Raw genomic sequence first — 20,153 nt, forward strand, 5'->3', positions numbered from 1 at the left:
CTCCAGGCAGTCAGGTTCATGCCCTTTGCCTGAGGATGGAGGAATGGTCCCTGAGAGAGCAAGTCCTTGGACTGAGGCAGAATCCACGGGTCTGACACTGACATCGCCCTCAGCCATGAGAACCATGGCCTTTTGGGCCAGAATGGGGCTATTAACAGAACTCTTGCGCCTTCCTCCCTTATTTTTCTTATTACTATAGGTAATAGATTCCATGGGGGGAAAGCATAGGCCAGGTCGAATGTCCATGGTACCTGGAGGGCATCGAGTATGTCCGGCTTGTCCTCCCTGCATAGAGAGGCAAACCTCCTGACCTGACGGTTGGCTCTTGTGGAAAACAAGTCTATTTGAGGAACACCCCATCGAGCTGTTATTAATCTGAAAATCTTCCTGTTCAGCATCCATTCTCCCTGATGAAGAGTGTGACGGCTGAGGAAATCGGCATGAAAATTGTCTATGCCCCTGATGTGCACTGCTGACAAGGATAGCAGAGGACCTTCGGCCAACTCCATGATGTCTGAAGCCACTTCTCTGAGTTTGTCCGACCCTGTACCTCCTTGATGGTTCAGATACGCCACCGCAGTGGTGTTGTCGGAGAATACTCTTGTGTGAGAGCCGCTGAGCTGAGGAAGAAAGTGAAGTAGGGAGTAGTATATAGCCCTCAACTCTTTGACATTTGAGGAATTATTAAGTTCTGAACTGGACCAAAGACCCTGGACCCACTGATCCTGAAAATGTGCCCCCCAGCCTTCAGGACTAGCGTCTGTGGTCACTATACTAGAAGGGGTGATTACCCATAGAACCCCTCTCGAAAGATTTTTTCGATTCAACCACCACATAAGGGAGTGTACTACTTCTGACGTTAGGAAAACTGTTCTATCCAGACATCCTCTATTTTTAATGTCCTCATCCAATACAAATTTTTGTAGATGCCTAGTATGGAACTGCGCCCACTGGACCGCAGGAATGCACGATGTTAGAGAACCTAGTAGTGACATGACATTCCTTAATGACATACTACGCTTTCTGATCGCTAAGGACACTTTATCGAATATGGAAGTTTTCTTATCCTCAGGAAGCTTGCAAATCTGGTCAACTGAATCTAGAAGGAGCCCAAGGAATTTCTGACACGTTACTGGCTGGAGTCTAGATTTTTCCCAATTAACCAGCCAGCCCAGGTTTTGTAAGGATGACACTACCTCCTGTAACCTCTGCTCAAACTGTAGGGAGTTCTTACCTACAATCAATAGGTCATCCAAATACGGAATGACCAAGGTATCTTTTACCCGTAAAAAGGACATTACTTCCGCTAGCAATTTAGTAAAAACCCTTGGGGCCATAGATAAACCGAAGGGCATTGCCCGGTATTGTAGATGACGAATTTGCCCTTCTATACAAATTGCTACCCGAAGAAATTGCTGATGTAAATGGTGTATAGGAATATGGTAATAAGCATCTTTAAGATCCAATACTACCATGTAACAGTTTGGAAATAGATTTTTTATGGCCGAACGTATGGATTCCATTTTAAATGTTTTGGGTCTTATAAAGGAGTTCAGTTTTCTCAAGTTAATTATAGTTCTGAAAGAGCCATCAGGCTTACTAATCAGAAATAAGGGAGAGTAAAATCCCCTCCCTATCTGGGAAGATGGAACCTCTACCAGGACTTGTTTGAGTATGAGGGATTTAACTTCGGTTTCAAGTGCCTCTTGTTGAGGCCTGGATCTTAAGGTGGTAAGGAGGAAGGAGTCCGGAGGCCTTTTAATAAAGTCTAATGTGAGGCCTGAAGATATTAAATCAATGGCCCATGGATTAACCGTTATGTCTTTCCACTGCTTACTAAATTGTTTTAGTCTTCCTCCCACCGGTGAAATATAATCAGCGGAATTTATCTGCTGGCTTGAAGGGGCGCTTATTGAACAAATTTCCTCTTTGTTTGAAATCTTTGTTATTCCATCTGTCCTTGAAGCCTCCCTTCCTTCCGAATGGTGGTTTCTTGAACGCCCTTCTGTAAGAAGGAATAAAGGGATTAGGGAACCCCTTCTTCCTTTCACCTGCCTTAGTGAGAATTTCGTCTAAGACCGTTCCAAAGAGGTACTCACCCTGGCAGGGTATAGTACACAATTTAGCCCTGGACTGGGCATCCCCTTTCCAATTCTTTAACCATAAAGCGCGTCGTGCCGTATTAGTGAGGCTGGCTGTTCTGGCTGCTAGGCGGAGAGAGTCTATAGAGGCATCAGAAATGAAGGCTGCCGCCCCCTTAATCAAAGGAATAGAGGCACGTAGTTTCTCCCTAGATACACCACTCTTAATATTTTGGTCCAACTGCTCCAGCCAGACCAGCATAGATCTACTAGTGGACGTGGCTGAGATCGCCGGTTTAAATGCCGTGACACAAGCTTCCCATGACCTTTTAAGCAGAGCGTCTGATTTTCTATCCATGGGGTCAGGCAAGGAGCCCGCATCCTCTACGGGTAAGGAGGATCGGCGAGAAGTTGATGCCACAGCCGCATCCACTTTAGGAATTTTAGACCAAACTGCCAAGTCCTCATCATCAAAGGGGTACCGCCTCTTACATGATACCGGTACAAAGCCCTTCTGTCCTTTAGCCCATTCTTTTTTAACAAGGTCTTTAATGGCCTGATTCACAGGGAATACTTGGCCCTTTCGCTGCGATAAACCTGCGAACATGATGTCCTGTGGTGTCTGGGGATCTTTAGACTCTGACACCCCCATTGTTCCTCTTACAGCTTTAACCAAATTATTTACATTGTCTGTAGGAAAACAGACATAATCTTCCTCCTCCGAGGAATCCAATCTCTGAGAGATGTCTGAGTCCACCTCTCCACTTTCTGCTGATGTGTCGGCTATAGGTGAAAGAGTCCTTCTACTTCTCCTTTCCATATTAACCGCCGGACTACCCCTCAAGGACTGAAGCTCTTCCCGGATCATGAGACGTATGTCATTCATCCTGACCGAACTCTCCTGCTGTAAAGTGTTATCAATGCAATGTTGACATAGCTCCTTAATATATGAGTCAGGTAGGGGCTCATTACATATCTTACACTGCTTATGTTTAGATTTTGACGTCCGCTTAGCCGGCTGCAGAGTTGTCTGGTCGGCCTGGGGTTTGGAACGGGACGATTTTTTCCCTGATTTATCCGTGGAATCACTCATTTTTGAGTGTCCGCTGATTTTCTTATTAGCATCACCACTAGGCAGGATTACAACCTCCAGTGGGCGCTCAATATCTTCCTGAGACGACATGGTGCGCACAGTGCCATGTGTCTCCAGCCTTATATAGAGCCGTTCTTACAAGGGATACACGCCCCCATCTTTCCTCCCCCCTTTTTTTTTTTTTTTTTTTTTACCTGACCAACTTTATTAGCCCTCTCCACCGCTGTCCAAGGCGTCCACGCCAGCACGCTCAGCTGACCCCGCATACCCGGAAGTTCCTCTTTACATCCGGGTACGCCGACCATACAGCGCCTGCATGTGCGCTCGCGCGTCTTCCTTCTATGCTGCAGAGGAAGAGAAGCTCCTGCTACCGCGGCCGTTCATGCCCCACTGTGGCCGGAGGGTAAGCGCTTTCCATAGCGACACTTACTTGATGTGCTGACGGGGATTCTTTAGGCGGTGGAGCAAAAACCAACGGTCTCCCAACAGGGAGACTGTTGTGATCCCGGCATGCTGCTGATGTATCCAGATGAGGGGGGAACCAACAGGAACACCCGTCTCTGACGCTCGCTCTGGGGCCCCTGTCGCTCAACAGAGACGTACAGGCTGTGTTCCAGGCGAGCTTTTCCTCTTCTTAGCTGCAGAGATTCTCTCTGAGGGTTTCCTCCTTGGGAACAGGAAACCAACTGAGGAGCGAGGGGGGGCCGCCCCTTTTATCTCTCTGTAGGTTTCCTGTTCCTAGGGGCGGATCCCCTCTCTCTAGTGGGTGCTGTCGTGGCGAATAGAAAAAAAACACTAAGGGTATGTGTCCACGTTCAGGATTGCATCAGGATTTGGTCAGTATTTACCATCAGTATTTGTAAGCCAAAACCAGGAGTGGGTGATAAATGCAAAAGTGGTGCATATGTTTCTATTATACTTTTCCTCTAATTGTTCCACTCCTGGTTTTGGCTAAGGCTGGGTTCCCATTGCGTTATGGGATCGCGTTTAACGGACAGCGTTGCACGGCGAAATTAACGCCGTGCAACGCGTCCGTTAGCGCGCCCATTCAAGGCAATGGGAACGCGCATCGCTAGCGATGTGCCGGTGTTTTGTAGCGCGCCGCGGACGCTGCTTGCAGCGTCTGCGGCGCGCCCGAGGTCCGTTCCCCGCTCTCGCAGATCAGGGATCTGCGAGAGCGGGGACGTTAAACGCGACCCCGAAAATCACATTGCGTTAGCGCAACCCGCTAGCGCTTAGCGCTAAACGGATTGCTCTAACGCAATCTGAACCTAGCCTTACAAATACTGATGGAAAATACTGACCAAATCCTGATGCAATCCTGAACGTGGACACATACCCTTAAGGTATGTGTCCACGTTCAGGATTGCATCAGGATTTGGTCAGGATTTTATGCAGGTAAAATCCTGACCAAATTTGCACCTGAGGTCACTGGCAGGTCACTGGCAGGTCACCTGCGCTGTCCTTTTGTTCTGAAAATACGCGCCGCTTGTCCGTTTCCGTTGGTATGCCGCATGCGTCTTAATGCATAGTGGAGAAGGGATTTCAGGAAATCCCCTCCACTATGTTGTAATATCTGGACGCTGCGTGTTTGATGCTTTGGCTCTACACTTCCTGAACGTGGAAACATACCCTCAGTAGGAACTTACTCTTGGGCCGAGGTCACACTAGTAAGTGTGATGCGAGAGACTTGCATAGAAATACATGTAGCCACACACCTCGGTCCGAGTGTCGGCGGCAGTGTCAGGTATTGATGTGCAAGTTTCTCTCATCACACTTGCAAGTTGGACCTCAGTCTTTGAGTGCCAAATTTATTACTATAAGCACCATTATGGGAAGCTGCCATTTTGGACACATTTATAATAGAGTTGTTTGGTTTTTAAAAGGTGTTGTTCAGGATTTGGAACAACATTGTTACCTTCTGTCAAAATTAGCCAAATCCCCATCTTCAGATTGAGTTTGGCGTCGCGGCTCAGCGCTATTGATTCAATGGTACAGAGCTGTGATATCAAATATACAGCCTGTAGTTAGGGTTTATGCTGCTTTTGGAAGCAAGATATTTTTCTCACCGTTGTCAATCTTTATTTAGTTGTCACAGAGGAACAGAGAATTTCACAAGTTGGATAGAGCCATGATATAGCATCCATACAGGTCTGTATGCCTCTGATTCATACTATATGGCCGGAGTCACACATGCGAGAAACACGTCCGTGTCTCGCATGTGAAATCCAAGTTCTGGCGCCGACACTTGGGAGCTGAGCGTGCGGCTGCATAGCAACACATGGAGCCACACGCTCCGCTCCCAAGTGCCAGAGCTTGGATTTCACATGCGAGACACGGACTTGTTTCTCGCATGTGTGATCCCGGCCTATATCTGACAGTTTTCCTTTAGGATAGGCCTAAACACTATGGTGTTTGATAGGCAGCGGTTTGACCTTCTGGGGCATAAATTTACTTCAAAACGCACAAACTGCAGTAACAGGCACTATAGATGAGCGGATCGAGCTACAGGACACCTGTCCATTAGCCAGGTCCATAGTCTTTGCCCGCTGGCTGGGAAGCTCACCAATCTTCTACCTTCCGGGATCCCCATGGCAGCTTTTCATTACCAGGCTGGTACGATGTCATCATCGTAGCATGATGAAAATCGATCTGCTCAATCTCTACCAGGCTCGCATACAGAAGAGCCAATGTGCATATGTAAGTAATGAAGGTGTGAATAGTGGTTTGTGTCCATCTTCTATTATAACAGAAGTGCATGCATATCACTCAGTAAACTTTGAATTTGATAATCTACTATATAAAGCTGAATGTGTGTGTGTGTGTGTGTGTGTGTGTGTGTGTGTGTGTGTGTGTGTGTGTGTGTGTGTGTGTGTGTGTGTGTGTGTGTGTGTGTGTGTGTGTGTGTGTGTCTCCGGGATTGGCATCTGCACCGTCGTAGCTACAGCCATAAAATTTTGCACAGTCACACGTCTGGACCCTGAGAGCGTCATAGGCTATGTTGTGAGGTGAAATTTTAACCCCGTGCTTTCCAATTCACCAAACAATTTTGCCCCTATCTACATAATGGGAAAAAAATGAAAGGAAAAGTGTAGGAGGCAAATTGACAGCTGCCAGATGTGAACAAGGGGGACTTAAAGAATGAGAGCCATGGCGCTAAAGTATATACCGTACAGTTGCTAAGGTGGGGCCCCGACATGGGATACTCACCACACACGGGGATATGAACACACACAAAATGCGCCACACACTACCACGTGCTTGAACACATATTACCCTCAGCACACATTTCACCACAAATACACCAACCTCGCCACATAAAAGTCGAAACACAAAAGTCGCCGCTCAAAACTCGCCACATGCAAAAACTAGGCTCTTGCAAAACTCGCCACAAGTGCAAAACTCACCTCATGGAAAACTTGCCACACGCAAAACTTGCACACACGGAAAAATTGCCACATGTACAAAAGTTGCAACACATGCAAAAGTTGCCTCACACAAAACTTGCACATACTCAAAAAGGCACCAGACATAAAACTCGCCACGCGCAAAACTCGCCACGCGCAAAACTCGCCATGCGCAAAACTTGCTGCACACAACTTGCTACACTAACCTGTCACATGCAACTCGACACACAAAAAGTTGCTACACGCATGTTGCCACACAAAACTCATCTCACAAAAGTCGCTACATGCATGTCGCCACACGCAACTCAACACACACAACTTGACAAACGAAACTCGCCCTAAAACACACACAAGTCTGTTATTATCCTTCAAAAATAAAAATCTGATTAATAAGCAGACAAACTACAAGAGCAACAAATGTACCATATAGGAAATACGGCAGCTGTCAGTCACATGACCTGTCTATTATGTGTGAGCTAATATATACTGCCAGGGGGAGGGCTTCCTGTTGGCTGGGGATTTATCAGGCTGCCAAATTAGCTTACAAATACTGAGCAAATAACGTGTGAACGAGGTCTAATACAGGAGGAGATGACACACGTATATACTATATACAGGAGAGATGACACACAAGTATATACTATATAGAGGAGGAGATGACATACAGGTACATACTATATACAGGATGAGATGACATACAGGTATATACAGGAGGAGATGACAGGTATATACTATATACAGGAGCAGATGACCTACAGGTATATACTATATACAGGAGGAGATGACATACAGGTATATGCTATATATAGAAGATGACATACAGGTATATACTATATACAGGAGGAGATGACATACAGGTATATACTATATATAGAAGGAGATGACATACAGGTATATACTATATACAGGGGAGATTACATACAGGTATATAATATATACAGGAGATGACATACAGGTGTATACTATATATAAGGGAGATGACAAACATGTATATACTGAGGTGAAAATGAGAGGTGTGAGGTAAAAATGAAAAGGTGTGAGTGCAAAATGAGAGGAGTGAGGGAAAATAGTGGAGTGATCGGAAAATGACAGATGTGAGGTCAAAATGACAAGTGTTAGGGGGGAATGAGAAGAGTGAGGGAGAAAATGAGAGGTGTGAGGGAGAAAATGAGAGATGTGAGGAGGAAAATGAAAGATGTGATTGGGAAAATGAGAGGTGTGATGGGAAAATAAGAGAAGTGAGGTGCTATAACTAACCACAGATATTTACTATGCCCAGGCAACGCCGGGCTCTTCAGCTAGTAGATAAATATAATGCTACTAAAAATTAATATATCTTGTCCAGCCAATACAGCAATGCTTCTTAAAGCTTTATCACACTAAACGACTTACCAACGATCACGACCAGCGATACGACCTGGCCGTGATCGTTGATAAGTCGTTGTGTGGTCACTGGGGAGCTGTCACACAGACAGCTCTCTCAAGCGACCAACGATCAGGGGAAAGACTTCCGGCATCCTTGAAACTCTTCAACGATGCCGAAGTCCCCCTGCAGCACCCGGGTAAGCAGGGTAAACATCGGGTTACTAAGTGCAGGGCCGCGCTTAGTAACCCGATATTTACCCTGGTTACCATTGTAAAAGTAAAAAAAAAAAAAAAAAAAAAACAGTACATACTCACATTCTGATGTCTGTCACGTCCCCCACCGGCGTCCACAGGGTTAAAACTGCTTTCGGCAAGAGCGCTGCTAATGCACGCACTGCTGCCGAGAGCTTCCCTGCACTGACTTGTCAGCACCGGCAGTAACAGCGGTGACGTCACCGCTGTGCTCTGCTTTACGGCCGGTGCTGACACATTAGCAGCGCTCCTGCCGAAAGCAGTTTTAACCCTGTGGATGCTGGGGGACGTGACAGACATCAGTATTTGAGTATGTACTGTTTTTTTTTTTTACTTTTACAATGGTAACCAGGGTAAATATCGGGTTACTAAGCGCAGCCCTGCGCTTAGTAACCCGATATTTACCCTGGTTACAAGTGAACACCGCTGGATCGGCGTCACACACGCCGATCCAGCGATGACAGCGGGTGATCAGCGACCAAAAAAATGGTCCTGATCATTCCCCAACAATCTCCCAGCAGGGGCCTGATCGTTGGTCGCTGTCACACATAACGAGATCGTTAGCAGGATCGTTGCTACGTCACCAAAAGCATGACGTTGCAACGATATCGTTATGTGTGACGGTACCTTTAGTATGGGGAGGATGTGTGTTGCTGTACACAGTCTGCTGGGTGCCATCTGTACAAGATTTCTCCTCTAGAAGCAATTATTGTAGGGGATAACACCTTTGTATACATGATATCCAACAGTGAGTACATACCGAGGGATCATTTTATATGCAAACTGCTTCTTCAGAGAGTTAAGGTACCGTCACACATAGCGACGCTGCAGCGATACCGACAACGATCCGGATCGCTGCAGCGTCGCTGTTTGGTCGCTGGAGAGCTGTCACACAGACAGCTCTCCAGCGACCAACGATCCCGAGGTCCCCGGTAACCAGGGTAAACATCGGGTAACTAAGCGCAGGGCCGCGCTTAGTAACCCGATGTTTACCCTGGTTACCATCCTAAAAAGTAAAAAAACAAACGCTACATACTTACCTTCCGCTGTCTGTCCTCGGCGCTCTGCTTCTCTGGTCTGGCTGTGAGCGCCGGGCAGCCAGAAAGCAGAGCGGTGACGTCACCGCTCTGCTTTCCGGCTGACCGACGCTCACAGCCAGAGCAGGAGGAGAGCAGAGCACAGCGCTGGAGGACAGACAGCGGTAGGTAAGTATGTAGTGTTTGTTTTTTTACTTTTAGGATGGAAACCAGGGTAAACATCGGGTTACTAAGCGCGGCCCTGCGCTTAGTTACCCGATGTTTACCCTGGTTACCAGCGAAGACATCGCTGAATCGGTGTCACACACGCCGATTCAGCGATGTCTACGGGGAGTCCAGCGACGAAATAAAGTTCTGGACTTTCTTCCCTGACCAGCGATCTCCCAGCAGGGGCCTGATCGCTGCTGCCTGTCACACTGGACGATATCGCTAGCGAGGACGCTGCAACGTCACGGATCGCTAGCGATATCGTCTAGTGTGACAGTACCTTAAGAGGATAGGGAATCTAGTATTACCTATTGGAGATAACAATCCTAAAAATCAGTGTTGACACTTTGTGACTAGGTGCACACGGTCAGTAATTGGCTGCGCTCTGTACGCAGCACATGTCTGCTGCGTCCAAAGCGTTGCTGGCTTTTGAATGCAGGTGATTCCACATGTGATCATTGAATCGTGCGGATTTACAGAGTCCAATACATTGTACGGGTGAGATTTATTTTGCGTAGACTAGTGTCTCTGCAAGATAAATTGACATGCTGCAGTCTGGAAAGACGTGCCGCTTGTCCGTCTCCGCAGGGAAGCTGCGGGCGTTGGTGCACGCATAGTGGAGATGGAATTTCTTGAAATTCCATCCACTATGCTGTAACATCTGGACGCTGCAGATGTACACATCGTCCAACCCGTAGCAATTGCTGACTGTGGGAACATACCCTAAAGGGTTTTGCCACATGACTTTGGGTAAGAAGCCAAATCAGAAACTCCAGTTGCAGACACCTTTTTCAGGATATTTGCCCCTAATCAGTGTAAAGCAGGAGAACTTGTTTGGCTTGGTGATAAGCTTCTGACAGGAGGTCTGAGGCCGGCTTCACACTCAGCGTATGAAAATACGGTCCGTATATTACGGCCGTAATACGCTGAAATGTCCCGAAAATAGTGGTCCGTAGCTCCTCCGTAGGCAGGGTGTGTCAGCGTTTTTTGCGCATGGCATCCTCCGTATGTAATCCGTATGGCATCCGTACTGCGTGGTTTTCTCGCAGGCTTGCAAAACCAACATACCGCTATAGAAATGATCCATGTGTCCCAAAAAGAAAAAAATATAAATTATATATATATATATATATATATATATATATATATATATATATATATATATATATATATATATATATATATATACACATACATACATACATACATATATATATAATGTCATTAGACACATATATGTCATTAGACACATATATGTATATATATTAATATTTATTCCAGCGCTATACAGCTTGAAAGCCGGTAATTCAATTACTGGCTTTTTCTTTCTCCTTCTTAAAACCCGACATGATTTGAGACATGGTTTACATACAGTAAACCATGTCTTCTCTCCATTTTTTTTGCAGATTCCACACTACTAATGTCAGTAGTGTGTATCTGTAAAATTTGGCCGTTCTAGCTCTTAAAATAAAGGGTTAAATGGCGGAAAAAATTGGCGTGGGCTCCCGCGCAATTTTCTCCGCCAGAGTAGTAAAGCCAGTGACTGAGGGCAGATATTAATAGCCTGGAGAGGGTCCATGGTTATTGGCCCCCCCCCTGGCTAAAAATATCTGCCCCCAGCCACCCCAGAAAAGGCACATCTGGAAGATGCGCCTATTCTGGCACTTGGCCACTCTCTTCCCATTCCCGTGTAGCGGTGGGATATGGGGTAAAGAAGGGTTAATGCCACCTTGCTATTGTAAGGTGACATTAAGCCTAATTAATAATGGAGAGGCGTCAATTATGACACCTATCCATTATTAATCCAATTGAATGAAAGGGTTAAATAAAACACAAACACATTATTTAAAATTATTTTAATGAAATAAAAACAATGGTTGTTGGAGTATTTTATTCTACGCCCAATCCAATCACTGAAGACCCTCGTTCTGTGAAAGAAAAAACATAATAAACCAACAATATACTTACCCTCCGCAGATCTGTAACATCCAACGATGTAAATCCTTCTGAAGGGGTTAAAACATTTTGCAGCAAGGAGCTGTGCTAATGCAGGCTGCTCCTCACTGCAAAACCCCGGGAAATGAGTCTAAATATAGATCAATGAGCTATATTTAGCTTCATTTGCGGTGAGGCGCCCTCTGCTGGATGTTCATAGATCGTGGGAAATTTCCTAGAAAGCTCCCAGGCTTTCTAGGCAAGTTCCCATGATCTATGAACATCCAGCAGAGGGCGCCTCACCGCAAATGAAGCTAAATATAGCTCATTGATCTATATTTAGACTCATTTCCCGGGGTTTTGCAGTGAGGAGCAGCCTGCATTAGCAAAGCTCCTTGCTGCAAAATGTTTTAACCCCTTCAGAAGGATTTACATCGTTGGATGTTACAGATCTGCGGAGGGTAAGTATATTGTTGGTTTATTATGTTTTTTCTTTCACAGAACGAGGGTCTTCAGTGATTGGATTGGGCGTAGAATAAAATACTCCAACAACCATTGTTTTTATTTCATTAAAATAATTTTAAATAATGTGTTTGTGTTTTATTTAACCCTTTCATTCAATTGGATTAATAATGGATAGGTGTCATAATTGACGCCTCTCCATTATTAATTAGGCTTAATGTCACCTTACAATAGCAAGGTGGCATTAACCCTTCATTACCCCATATCCCACCGCTACACGGGAATGGGAAGAGAGTGGCCAAGTGCCAGAATAGGCGCATCTTCCAGATGTGCCTTTTCTGGGGTGGCTGGGGGCAGATATTTTTAGCCAGGGGGGGGCCAATAACCATGGACCCTCTCCAGGCTATTAATATCTGCCCTCAGTCACTGGCTTTACTACTCTGGCGGAGAAAATTGCGCGGGAGCCCACGCCAATTTTTTCTGCCATTTAACCCTTTATTTTAAGAGCTAGAACGGCCAAATTTTGCAGATACACTCTACTGACATTAGTAGTGTGGAATCTGCAAAAAAAATGGAGAGAAGACATGGTTTACTGTATGTAAACCATGTCTCAAATCATGTCGGGTTTTAGGAAGGAGAAAGAAAAAGCCGGTAATTGAATTACCGGCTTTCAAGCTGTATAGCGCTGGAATAAATATTAATATATATACACATATATGTGTCTCACTGACATATATATATATATATATATATACCTATTCTATGTGTACACATTTATTCTACCTATTGGACTGTAAGCTGTCAGTATGATTTTACTGTACACCGCACTGAATTACCGGCTTTTCTCTCTAACAGCGCTGCGTATTTCTCGCAAGTCACACTGCTTGTCCGTGTGTAATCCGTATTTTTCACGCTTCCATAGACTTTCATTGGCGTATTTCTTGCGCAGTACGGTGACAAACGCAGCATGCTGCGATTTTGTACGGCCGTAAAAAGCCGTATAATACTGATCAGTAAAATACGGCAGATAGGAGCAGGGGCATAGAGAATAATTGTGCCGTATTTTTTGCGAGTTTTACGGACGTAGTTTCTGCGCTCTTACGTCCGTAAAACTCGCAAGTGTGAAGCCGGCCTGAGGCTGCCGTCACACTAGCAGTATTTGGTCAGTATTTTACATCAGTATTTGTAGCCAAAACCATGAGAGGAACAATTAGAGGAAAAGTATAATAGAAACATATGCACCACTACTGTATTTATCACCCACTCCTGGTTTTGGCTTAGGCTAGGGTCACATTACGTTAGGGCAGTCCGTTTAGCGCATAGCGCTACGGACTGCGCTAATGCAATGTCCCAAAAGGGCTCACGTTAGCCGATCCTGCTAGCGCAGATCCCCGATCTGCGCTAGCAAGGAACGGACCGCGAACGCTGCAAGCAGCGTTCGCAGTCCGTCACTCATATTACGGCACATTGCGTGGGCGTGCGCTAGCGATGCGTTCGCCATAGACAGTAATGGCGGCGTTAACGGACTACGTTACACCGCGTTATGCCGTCGTGTAACGTAGTCCGTTAAACGTACCGCCATAACGCAGTGTGACCCCAGCCTTACAAATACTGATGTAAAATACTGACCAAATACTGCTAGTGTGACGGCAGCCTAAGAAGTAAACCTTCTCCTGGTAGAGAGTGCAAAGTCGGTGCAGTGAGACTTAAAAGCCATGCAATGCTCCAAAGAAGAAAAAACCTCTGTATGCTTAAATATGGAATCAGAGAGGCTCCATGGATCTGGATGAACCCTAATAGGGCTCTGTACAGCATGAAATCCTTCTACACAGGTCATTATATATTACATTGGCCACAGCATTTGTATATTTAAGGTATTAAATAAATAATTCTGATTGGTGAACAAAAATGCATAGAAGTATAAAAAAAAACCTCAACAGATCAGCACTAAGGGACTATGCAGAGGCCTGAGTACATGACTTCTATACCCCATAAATATAGAAAACATAGATCATTACCTCTGTGATAAGGAAGACTTTCTTGACAATCCCTAGTTTTGTTCTGGATGAAGAAAGAACCACTGATGTTTGCAAGACCGTGGCGGATATTACTTGGCAGGGGAGTATGAAGAGACATGGTCAAAACTCATGCTTCTCAACACCGTCTTTCTCTTCTTAACAGACCGGATTAATCAAAGGCTTGTTTGCTAATTGTGATGTCTTAATAGGATTTCAATCTGCTGCCCAACTGGGATTAGCCAACTGTTTTTAGTAGACAGATGCAATTTATGAAAGTGTTAAACTTTAGATATATGGAGTGATTAAGCCAAAAATATCCTAAATAAATATACTATATACTGTACCATGTTCTCCGGTCATTTAAAAGTTGTGATATTGTTTACTACTTGGTAATGATCAGAAAGAACGAACTATTCATTTCAGAACAAAATAATTCCTTGCTACCATACTGAAAAAGTTGGACGTTAATACTGTTGCTGCATTCCTCAGAAATCAGCGTTTTCATTCACAGATGATGTTAAGTGTTCTGGGCATGGCAAGTCTCTAAGGCCTCATTCACACGTCAGTATTTTTTGATCAGTATTTGTATGCCAAAACCAGGAGTGGAACTTTCAAAGAAAAACTATAAGGGTATGTGCACACGTTGCGGATTTTCTGCGGATCCGCAGCGTTTGAGGTGCAGAAACGCTGCAGATCCGCAATTGATTTACAGTACAATGTAAATCTATGAAAAAAAAAAAAAATGCTGTGCACACTTTGCGGAAAATCCGCTGTGGAAACGCTGCGGTTTAAAAGAAGTAGCATGTCACTTATTTTTTGTGAATCTGCAGCATTTTTGTACCCATTCCATTATAGAAAACCGCAGAGGTAAAAACCGCAGCAAATCCGCAAGAAAACCGCAGCAAAAACGCTGCACAAAAAAATAACTGCACAAAAAACGCTGCGGAACTGCAGGTGTGTTTTCTGCCAGGAGAGGCAGAATCCGCACCAGAATTTCCTAAGCCTAATCCGCAATGTGTGCACATAGCCTAAGTCAGGGGTGTCAAACTGCATTCCTCGAGGGCTGCAAACAGGTCATGTTTTCAGGATTTCCTTGTACTGCACAGGTGATAATTTAATCACCTACACACATAATGATTGCAGCACCTTGTGCAATGCTAAGGAAATCTTGAAAACACGCATGGTTTGCGGCCCTCGAGGAATGCAGTTTGACACCCCTGGCCTAAGTGAAGGATTTACAACTGGACTCTGTTTTGGAGACACTCCTGTTTTGGCATACAAGTACTGATAAAAAAAATACTGACGTGTGAATGAGGCCTAAAGGTACCTTTACACAATGATTTCGTTAACGATATCGTTGCTTTTTGTGACGTAGCAACGATATAGTTAACTAAATCATTATGCGTGACAGCGACCAATGATCAGGCCCCTGCTGGGAGATCGTTGGTCGCTGGGAATGATCAGGACCTTTTTTTTGGTCGCTGATCACCCGCTGTCATCGCTGAATCGGCGTGTGTGACGCCGATCCAGCAATGTGTTCACTGGTAACCAGGGTAAATATCGGGTTACTAAGCGCAGGGCCGCGCTTGGTAACCCGATATTTACCCTGGTTACCATTGTAAAAGTAAAAAAAAAACAAAACAGTACATACTCACATTCCTGTCACGTCCCCCGGCGTCAGCTTCCCTCATTGACTGTATCAGCGCCGGCCGGCCGTAAAGCAGAGCACAGCGGTGACGTCACCACTCTGCTTTACGGCCGGCGCTTACACAGTGCAGGGAAGCTGACGCCGGGGGACGTGACAGGAATGTGAGTATGTACTGTTTTTTTTTTTTTTACTTTTACAATGGTAACCAGGGTAAATATCGGGTTACTAAGAGCAGCCCTGCACTTAGTAACCCGATGTTTACCCTGGTTACCCGGGGACTTCGGCATCGTTGAAGACAGTTTCAACGATGCCGAAGTCTTTCCCCTGATCGTTGGTCGCTGGAGAGAGCTGTCTGTCTGACAGCTCCCCAGCGACCACACAACGACTTACCAACGATTACGGCCAGGTCGTATCGCTGGTCGTGATCGTTGGTAAATCGTTTAGTGTAACAGTACCTTAAGGTTGTTTCCAGCCAAGCACCAGCATATTAAGTTTGAGTGATAACTTACTGTCTGTGTCAAACAAGGCAAAAGAGCTGCGTGCAGACAGTACCTGACAGCGGCCAGTACATGTTGAATGCAGCTGTGCTTTGCAGCTCCATTCAAAGTGTTTACATTCAGATGTTGCCGGAGCAAATAACAGCTGATCAGTGGGGTTGCCGGTGTCAGACCCCCTTAGATTTGATAATGATGACTGAACAACGCCTTTAATCCTTAAGGAGTTAAAAGAATTTAACATTACAATATACTGAAAAAGAGCATGGACTGCACCTCCTAAAATCATACATTGATCTAATGCCGCTAGGCAAAAATGTATATAACTGAACATGAGGTTCTTAGTTTAACATTCTGAACAGACTGTATGAAGCCCACTGCCAAGTCACGGCAAACATGTTAGTGGGTCCCTATCACCCTAACAGAGCAGAGCCATGTGCCGACCACCGCACAGCAACAATGCACCGGCAGGGCAAACTGCCTGGTGCCCCACAGGACCCATGCTGCAAGACGGAGTCCCCATGACTCCAGACCGCCCCACGAGCATAAAACCATAGCAACAATGGCCGTCACACAGCACCAACACCAAATGAAAGGAGCACTGAAACTCACCTTCCTCAAGCTCTCCAGTGAAAGCACAAATGAGCTAGACCCCTGTCTTTGCAGTCTACTGCTAATTAAAATCAGCTGTGCCAAGGGGGAGGAGTGCACATCCGAAGAGAAAAAAAAAGGACAGATCATGCTCAAAAAAGAAAAAGGACAGCACCTCCAAAAATCATACAATGATCTAATGCCTGTCGGCAAAAATATACGGTATATAGCTGAACATGAGGTTCTTAGTTTAACATTCTGATCAGACTGTATGAAGCCCACTGCCACTTCACGGCAAACCTCTTAGTGGGTCTGTATCGCCCTAACAGAGCGGAGTTGTGCGATTGCCCCTGAAGAAGCCAGGTCACCTGGCAACACACACGTTGGGCACATCCTGTGCCCTTGCCTCCTCCATTATCCTCACTTGCAGCACTATTGCTCATAGGATTTTTCCCTTTGTGGGTATTATTTGGCTGACGTCCACGTAGTATGCTGATTCACGGTCCACTGCTGGACACTGTTATTCCAATGTTTCCATCCCTTTGATTTTGGGAGTATGTACTTTGTCACACTGGGCTTATTTCAGAGTCAGCCCTATCTGGCTATTCACTAGCATGCATTAATGGTATCTCAGTTGGACTATTTTTGTCCCCCTTTATTTCCTTGGTTTGCACACCAGCATTTTACGGGCTAAATGTAAATGCCGCTAACATTTCTCCATTGTGCTTACCTGGATGGGTACCAACTATAAACAGTGCTACTTTATGTATCCAGAGTGTGATTTTTTAAATTGCAGCTGTGCATTTGGGGGTTTGGCAGAGGCACAGCCTATTAAGGGCTATCATGTCGTTACATGTGGTTTAAATGTTTTTAAATTTACAGTGTGGTACATCTAATAAAGATTCTTGTATTATTTACGTGGTGATCCCGTTTAATTGCATGCTACTTTCCTTGTTTTCTTACATGTTCATGGTTTCAGCATGTAAGGGGTGATCCCGTTTTTGTGGTGCCCTCCAGTTTTCTTCTTAGTCGTGCGCTGACCAGTGACAATGCATCGGCAGGGCGGATGGCCTGGTGCCGCACAGCACCCATGCTGCCAGACTGAGTCCCCATGACTCACCTTCCATCTAAAATTTTGCCAAATACTTGCTTTGTCAACTTGTTTTTACCCATTGGTTACTTTATTCCAGTATGAAGACCTAGTCATCAGTGGACAATTTTCCTGCATAGCCAGGCTGGGATTATGTATGTGATCTCACAGTACAAGGTGAGTAAAGCTTTTAAATGTTGCACAATCATAGCTGCACCATAGTGTTTGCACCATGTGGTATGGCAAGTTTCTTCTATGTGATAAGATAATCTTTACCTTTGCAGAAACTGCTATTTCAGGAGGACTTTTTTCACCTCCCCACAGCTGTTGATTCTCATACTTACGCAAAGTCATTAAAACAGATGGTGTGTTCATTAAGTCACTGGCAGAGACAGACTGGGGCCCCTGTGCAGAAACTTTATATGGGCCCTTTGCAGTCTAATAGCTCATCATAATGCAAAATTCCTCCTGCTTTGGAGCTCGAAAAGGACCCAGGTTGCACCAATGATATGTCCGCCCCTGCATTAAGTGCTACACAATGACTGTGTTAGCGCAACTACGTGTTGTGACCTTTACATCTGAGACATTTATGGAATATCGGTAGGAAAAGCTCTGTTCTTGACATAGATGCGAGTCCCGACATCAAGACCCACATCTATCAGGCATTTATGGCATATGCTATCACCTATCTTTGTGCCGTAACATATTTAAAGTAGCACTCTCATGATTTTTTTATTCACTAAACCTGTTCATATGAGTATTTATTGCAGTGTCAGTGTGCTATTATACTTAACTACCACTGTCGTTTTCGGTATCCAGTTCTCTTCTGAGTGTTTTCAACAATCTTCAGACTCTATGGGTAAGAGCTCATTCCCACTTACGATGATATCGGATGAATGCAATCCGATTAAAAATCAGATTGCATTCGGACCAATGTTATTCTATAATTTTATGTTTATCTGTGTGATGGTGTGATATGCTATGTGGGTATCATTTTTGTGTATATTTTTATTTTACTTATTTTCATGGTGTTCTCTTGTAAAAGGAGTTATTTGCTAATTGATGAATGGCTGTGGTTGCCATCTGATATCAGTACTGTTGCATGAAAATAGAAGAAATGCGGGCACTCACCATCCAAATAAAATCCAAACTTTATTCTGACATCATGTCAAATGCAGGAGAGGCAGGGAAACACGGGCTTCCACAAGACAACGGCCGGTCTGATGGCAATCTGATGGAAATCAGTAACGTAGTAGGTCCCTACTTGCATTAGCTACCATAAGGTCCTCACTGTTGTTACTTCTCTCTCTCTGTCCCCCAGATGGATAGGACAAACCCGTATGACGGTGATGGCCTGAGGCTATTTTATAGTGACCCTAGTGACGCCCCTCCTCCACGATTGCCACCGTGTCTGCTTAGGTGTTTAGGTCGGACAGCCAACTTGGAATCGACTGCCCTGCCAGTCTCTGAAGTAAAGCATAGAGTCTATTACTCCCTCGATATTCCGGCCACCGGATCTGCGCTTCAGATGGAGGCAGCCTGCTTCTAGCTGGTCTCCCACTGATGTTTCACTCCTGTTGCTATGACTTCTGTGCTCACTCACTACAGCACACTTCCTTTCGTGTCCTTTCTTAGGATTCTGCCGCATGGGTTGCAGGCGCAGCTCCGTGTCCTTCTTTCCCACTGAGCCGCTGATGTTCTTCATTTTCCCTCTGTCTGCCTGACAGGAATTCCCTGGGCCGAGCCCAGTCTGCTTCTCTCCTTTTCCTTCCGACTCCTGACTCACTCTCCCTTCAACTGACTGACTTCCTAACCAACCCACCAATTTTACCCCATGTGAGGAGCGGCCTAGTGAATAGAACCCTTAGCTCCCCCTGGTGGACTGGCGTGTGAAGTGTGTGTGTGTGTGGCTGTGATACCTGGCAGGGGGTGAACTCCCTTGGTGCCATTAGATGTAACATCACTCCCCCTGGTGGAGGAACGACATTACTGCAACGACTAGGATTCTGGGGCGCTGCACTCCTAAACCCCCCAGCTCCCCCGTTAAATACAGCACTCCCAGGCTGGGAAAAAAAACAACAATTACAGGTTACCAAAAGACATGCAACATTTTTAAATGCTATAAAACAAATTAATTTAACAGTGCTTCCCTTTATGGGAGGTGAGAACACTTGAACGTTGCAAACAAGAACATATTTACATTGTGCGTATTAGCCTTTAAGGCAAATTGAAGAACAATTACTATCTTACTATAAAATACAATTACCCATACAGGTATTCTATCTTACTAAGTGCAAGTACCCTCTAAGAGTATACTATCATTAACCCTTAATGTGCAATTCAACATTTTCTTTATTCTTCTTCTTCATATGCAGGACTATCTGTCTACCCCATGGGCCTACTGCATCTTTTCTTCCTAAAACCTCACTATTATTTAAATTACGTCATTAAACATTCTATCACTATCTAGCAA

General features: G+C 45.1%; 1 protein-coding gene across 2 annotated transcripts in view; it reads right to left on the reverse strand.

The window, feature by feature from the left end:
* The window catches only part of LOC138657696 (transmembrane protein 17B-like), a 37,562-nt gene extending 23,536 nt beyond the window's left edge, over positions 1-14,026 (reverse strand). For both annotated transcript variants that reach the window (XM_069745392.1, XM_069745393.1), the window contains exon 1: positions 13,858-14,026. In XM_069745392.1, coding sequence (XP_069601493.1) covers positions 13,858-13,975 — 118 coding nt within the window. In that variant the 5' untranslated portion in view covers positions 13,976-14,026. The remainder of the gene's footprint in view (positions 1-13,857) is intronic.
* Positions 14,027-20,153: the final 6,127 nt, after the last annotated feature.

Source organism: Ranitomeya imitator, chromosome 1 (genome assembly GCF_032444005.1).
Source record: "Ranitomeya imitator isolate aRanImi1 chromosome 1, aRanImi1.pri, whole genome shotgun sequence".
Lineage (NCBI taxonomy): Eukaryota > Metazoa > Chordata > Amphibia > Anura > Dendrobatidae > Ranitomeya > Ranitomeya imitator.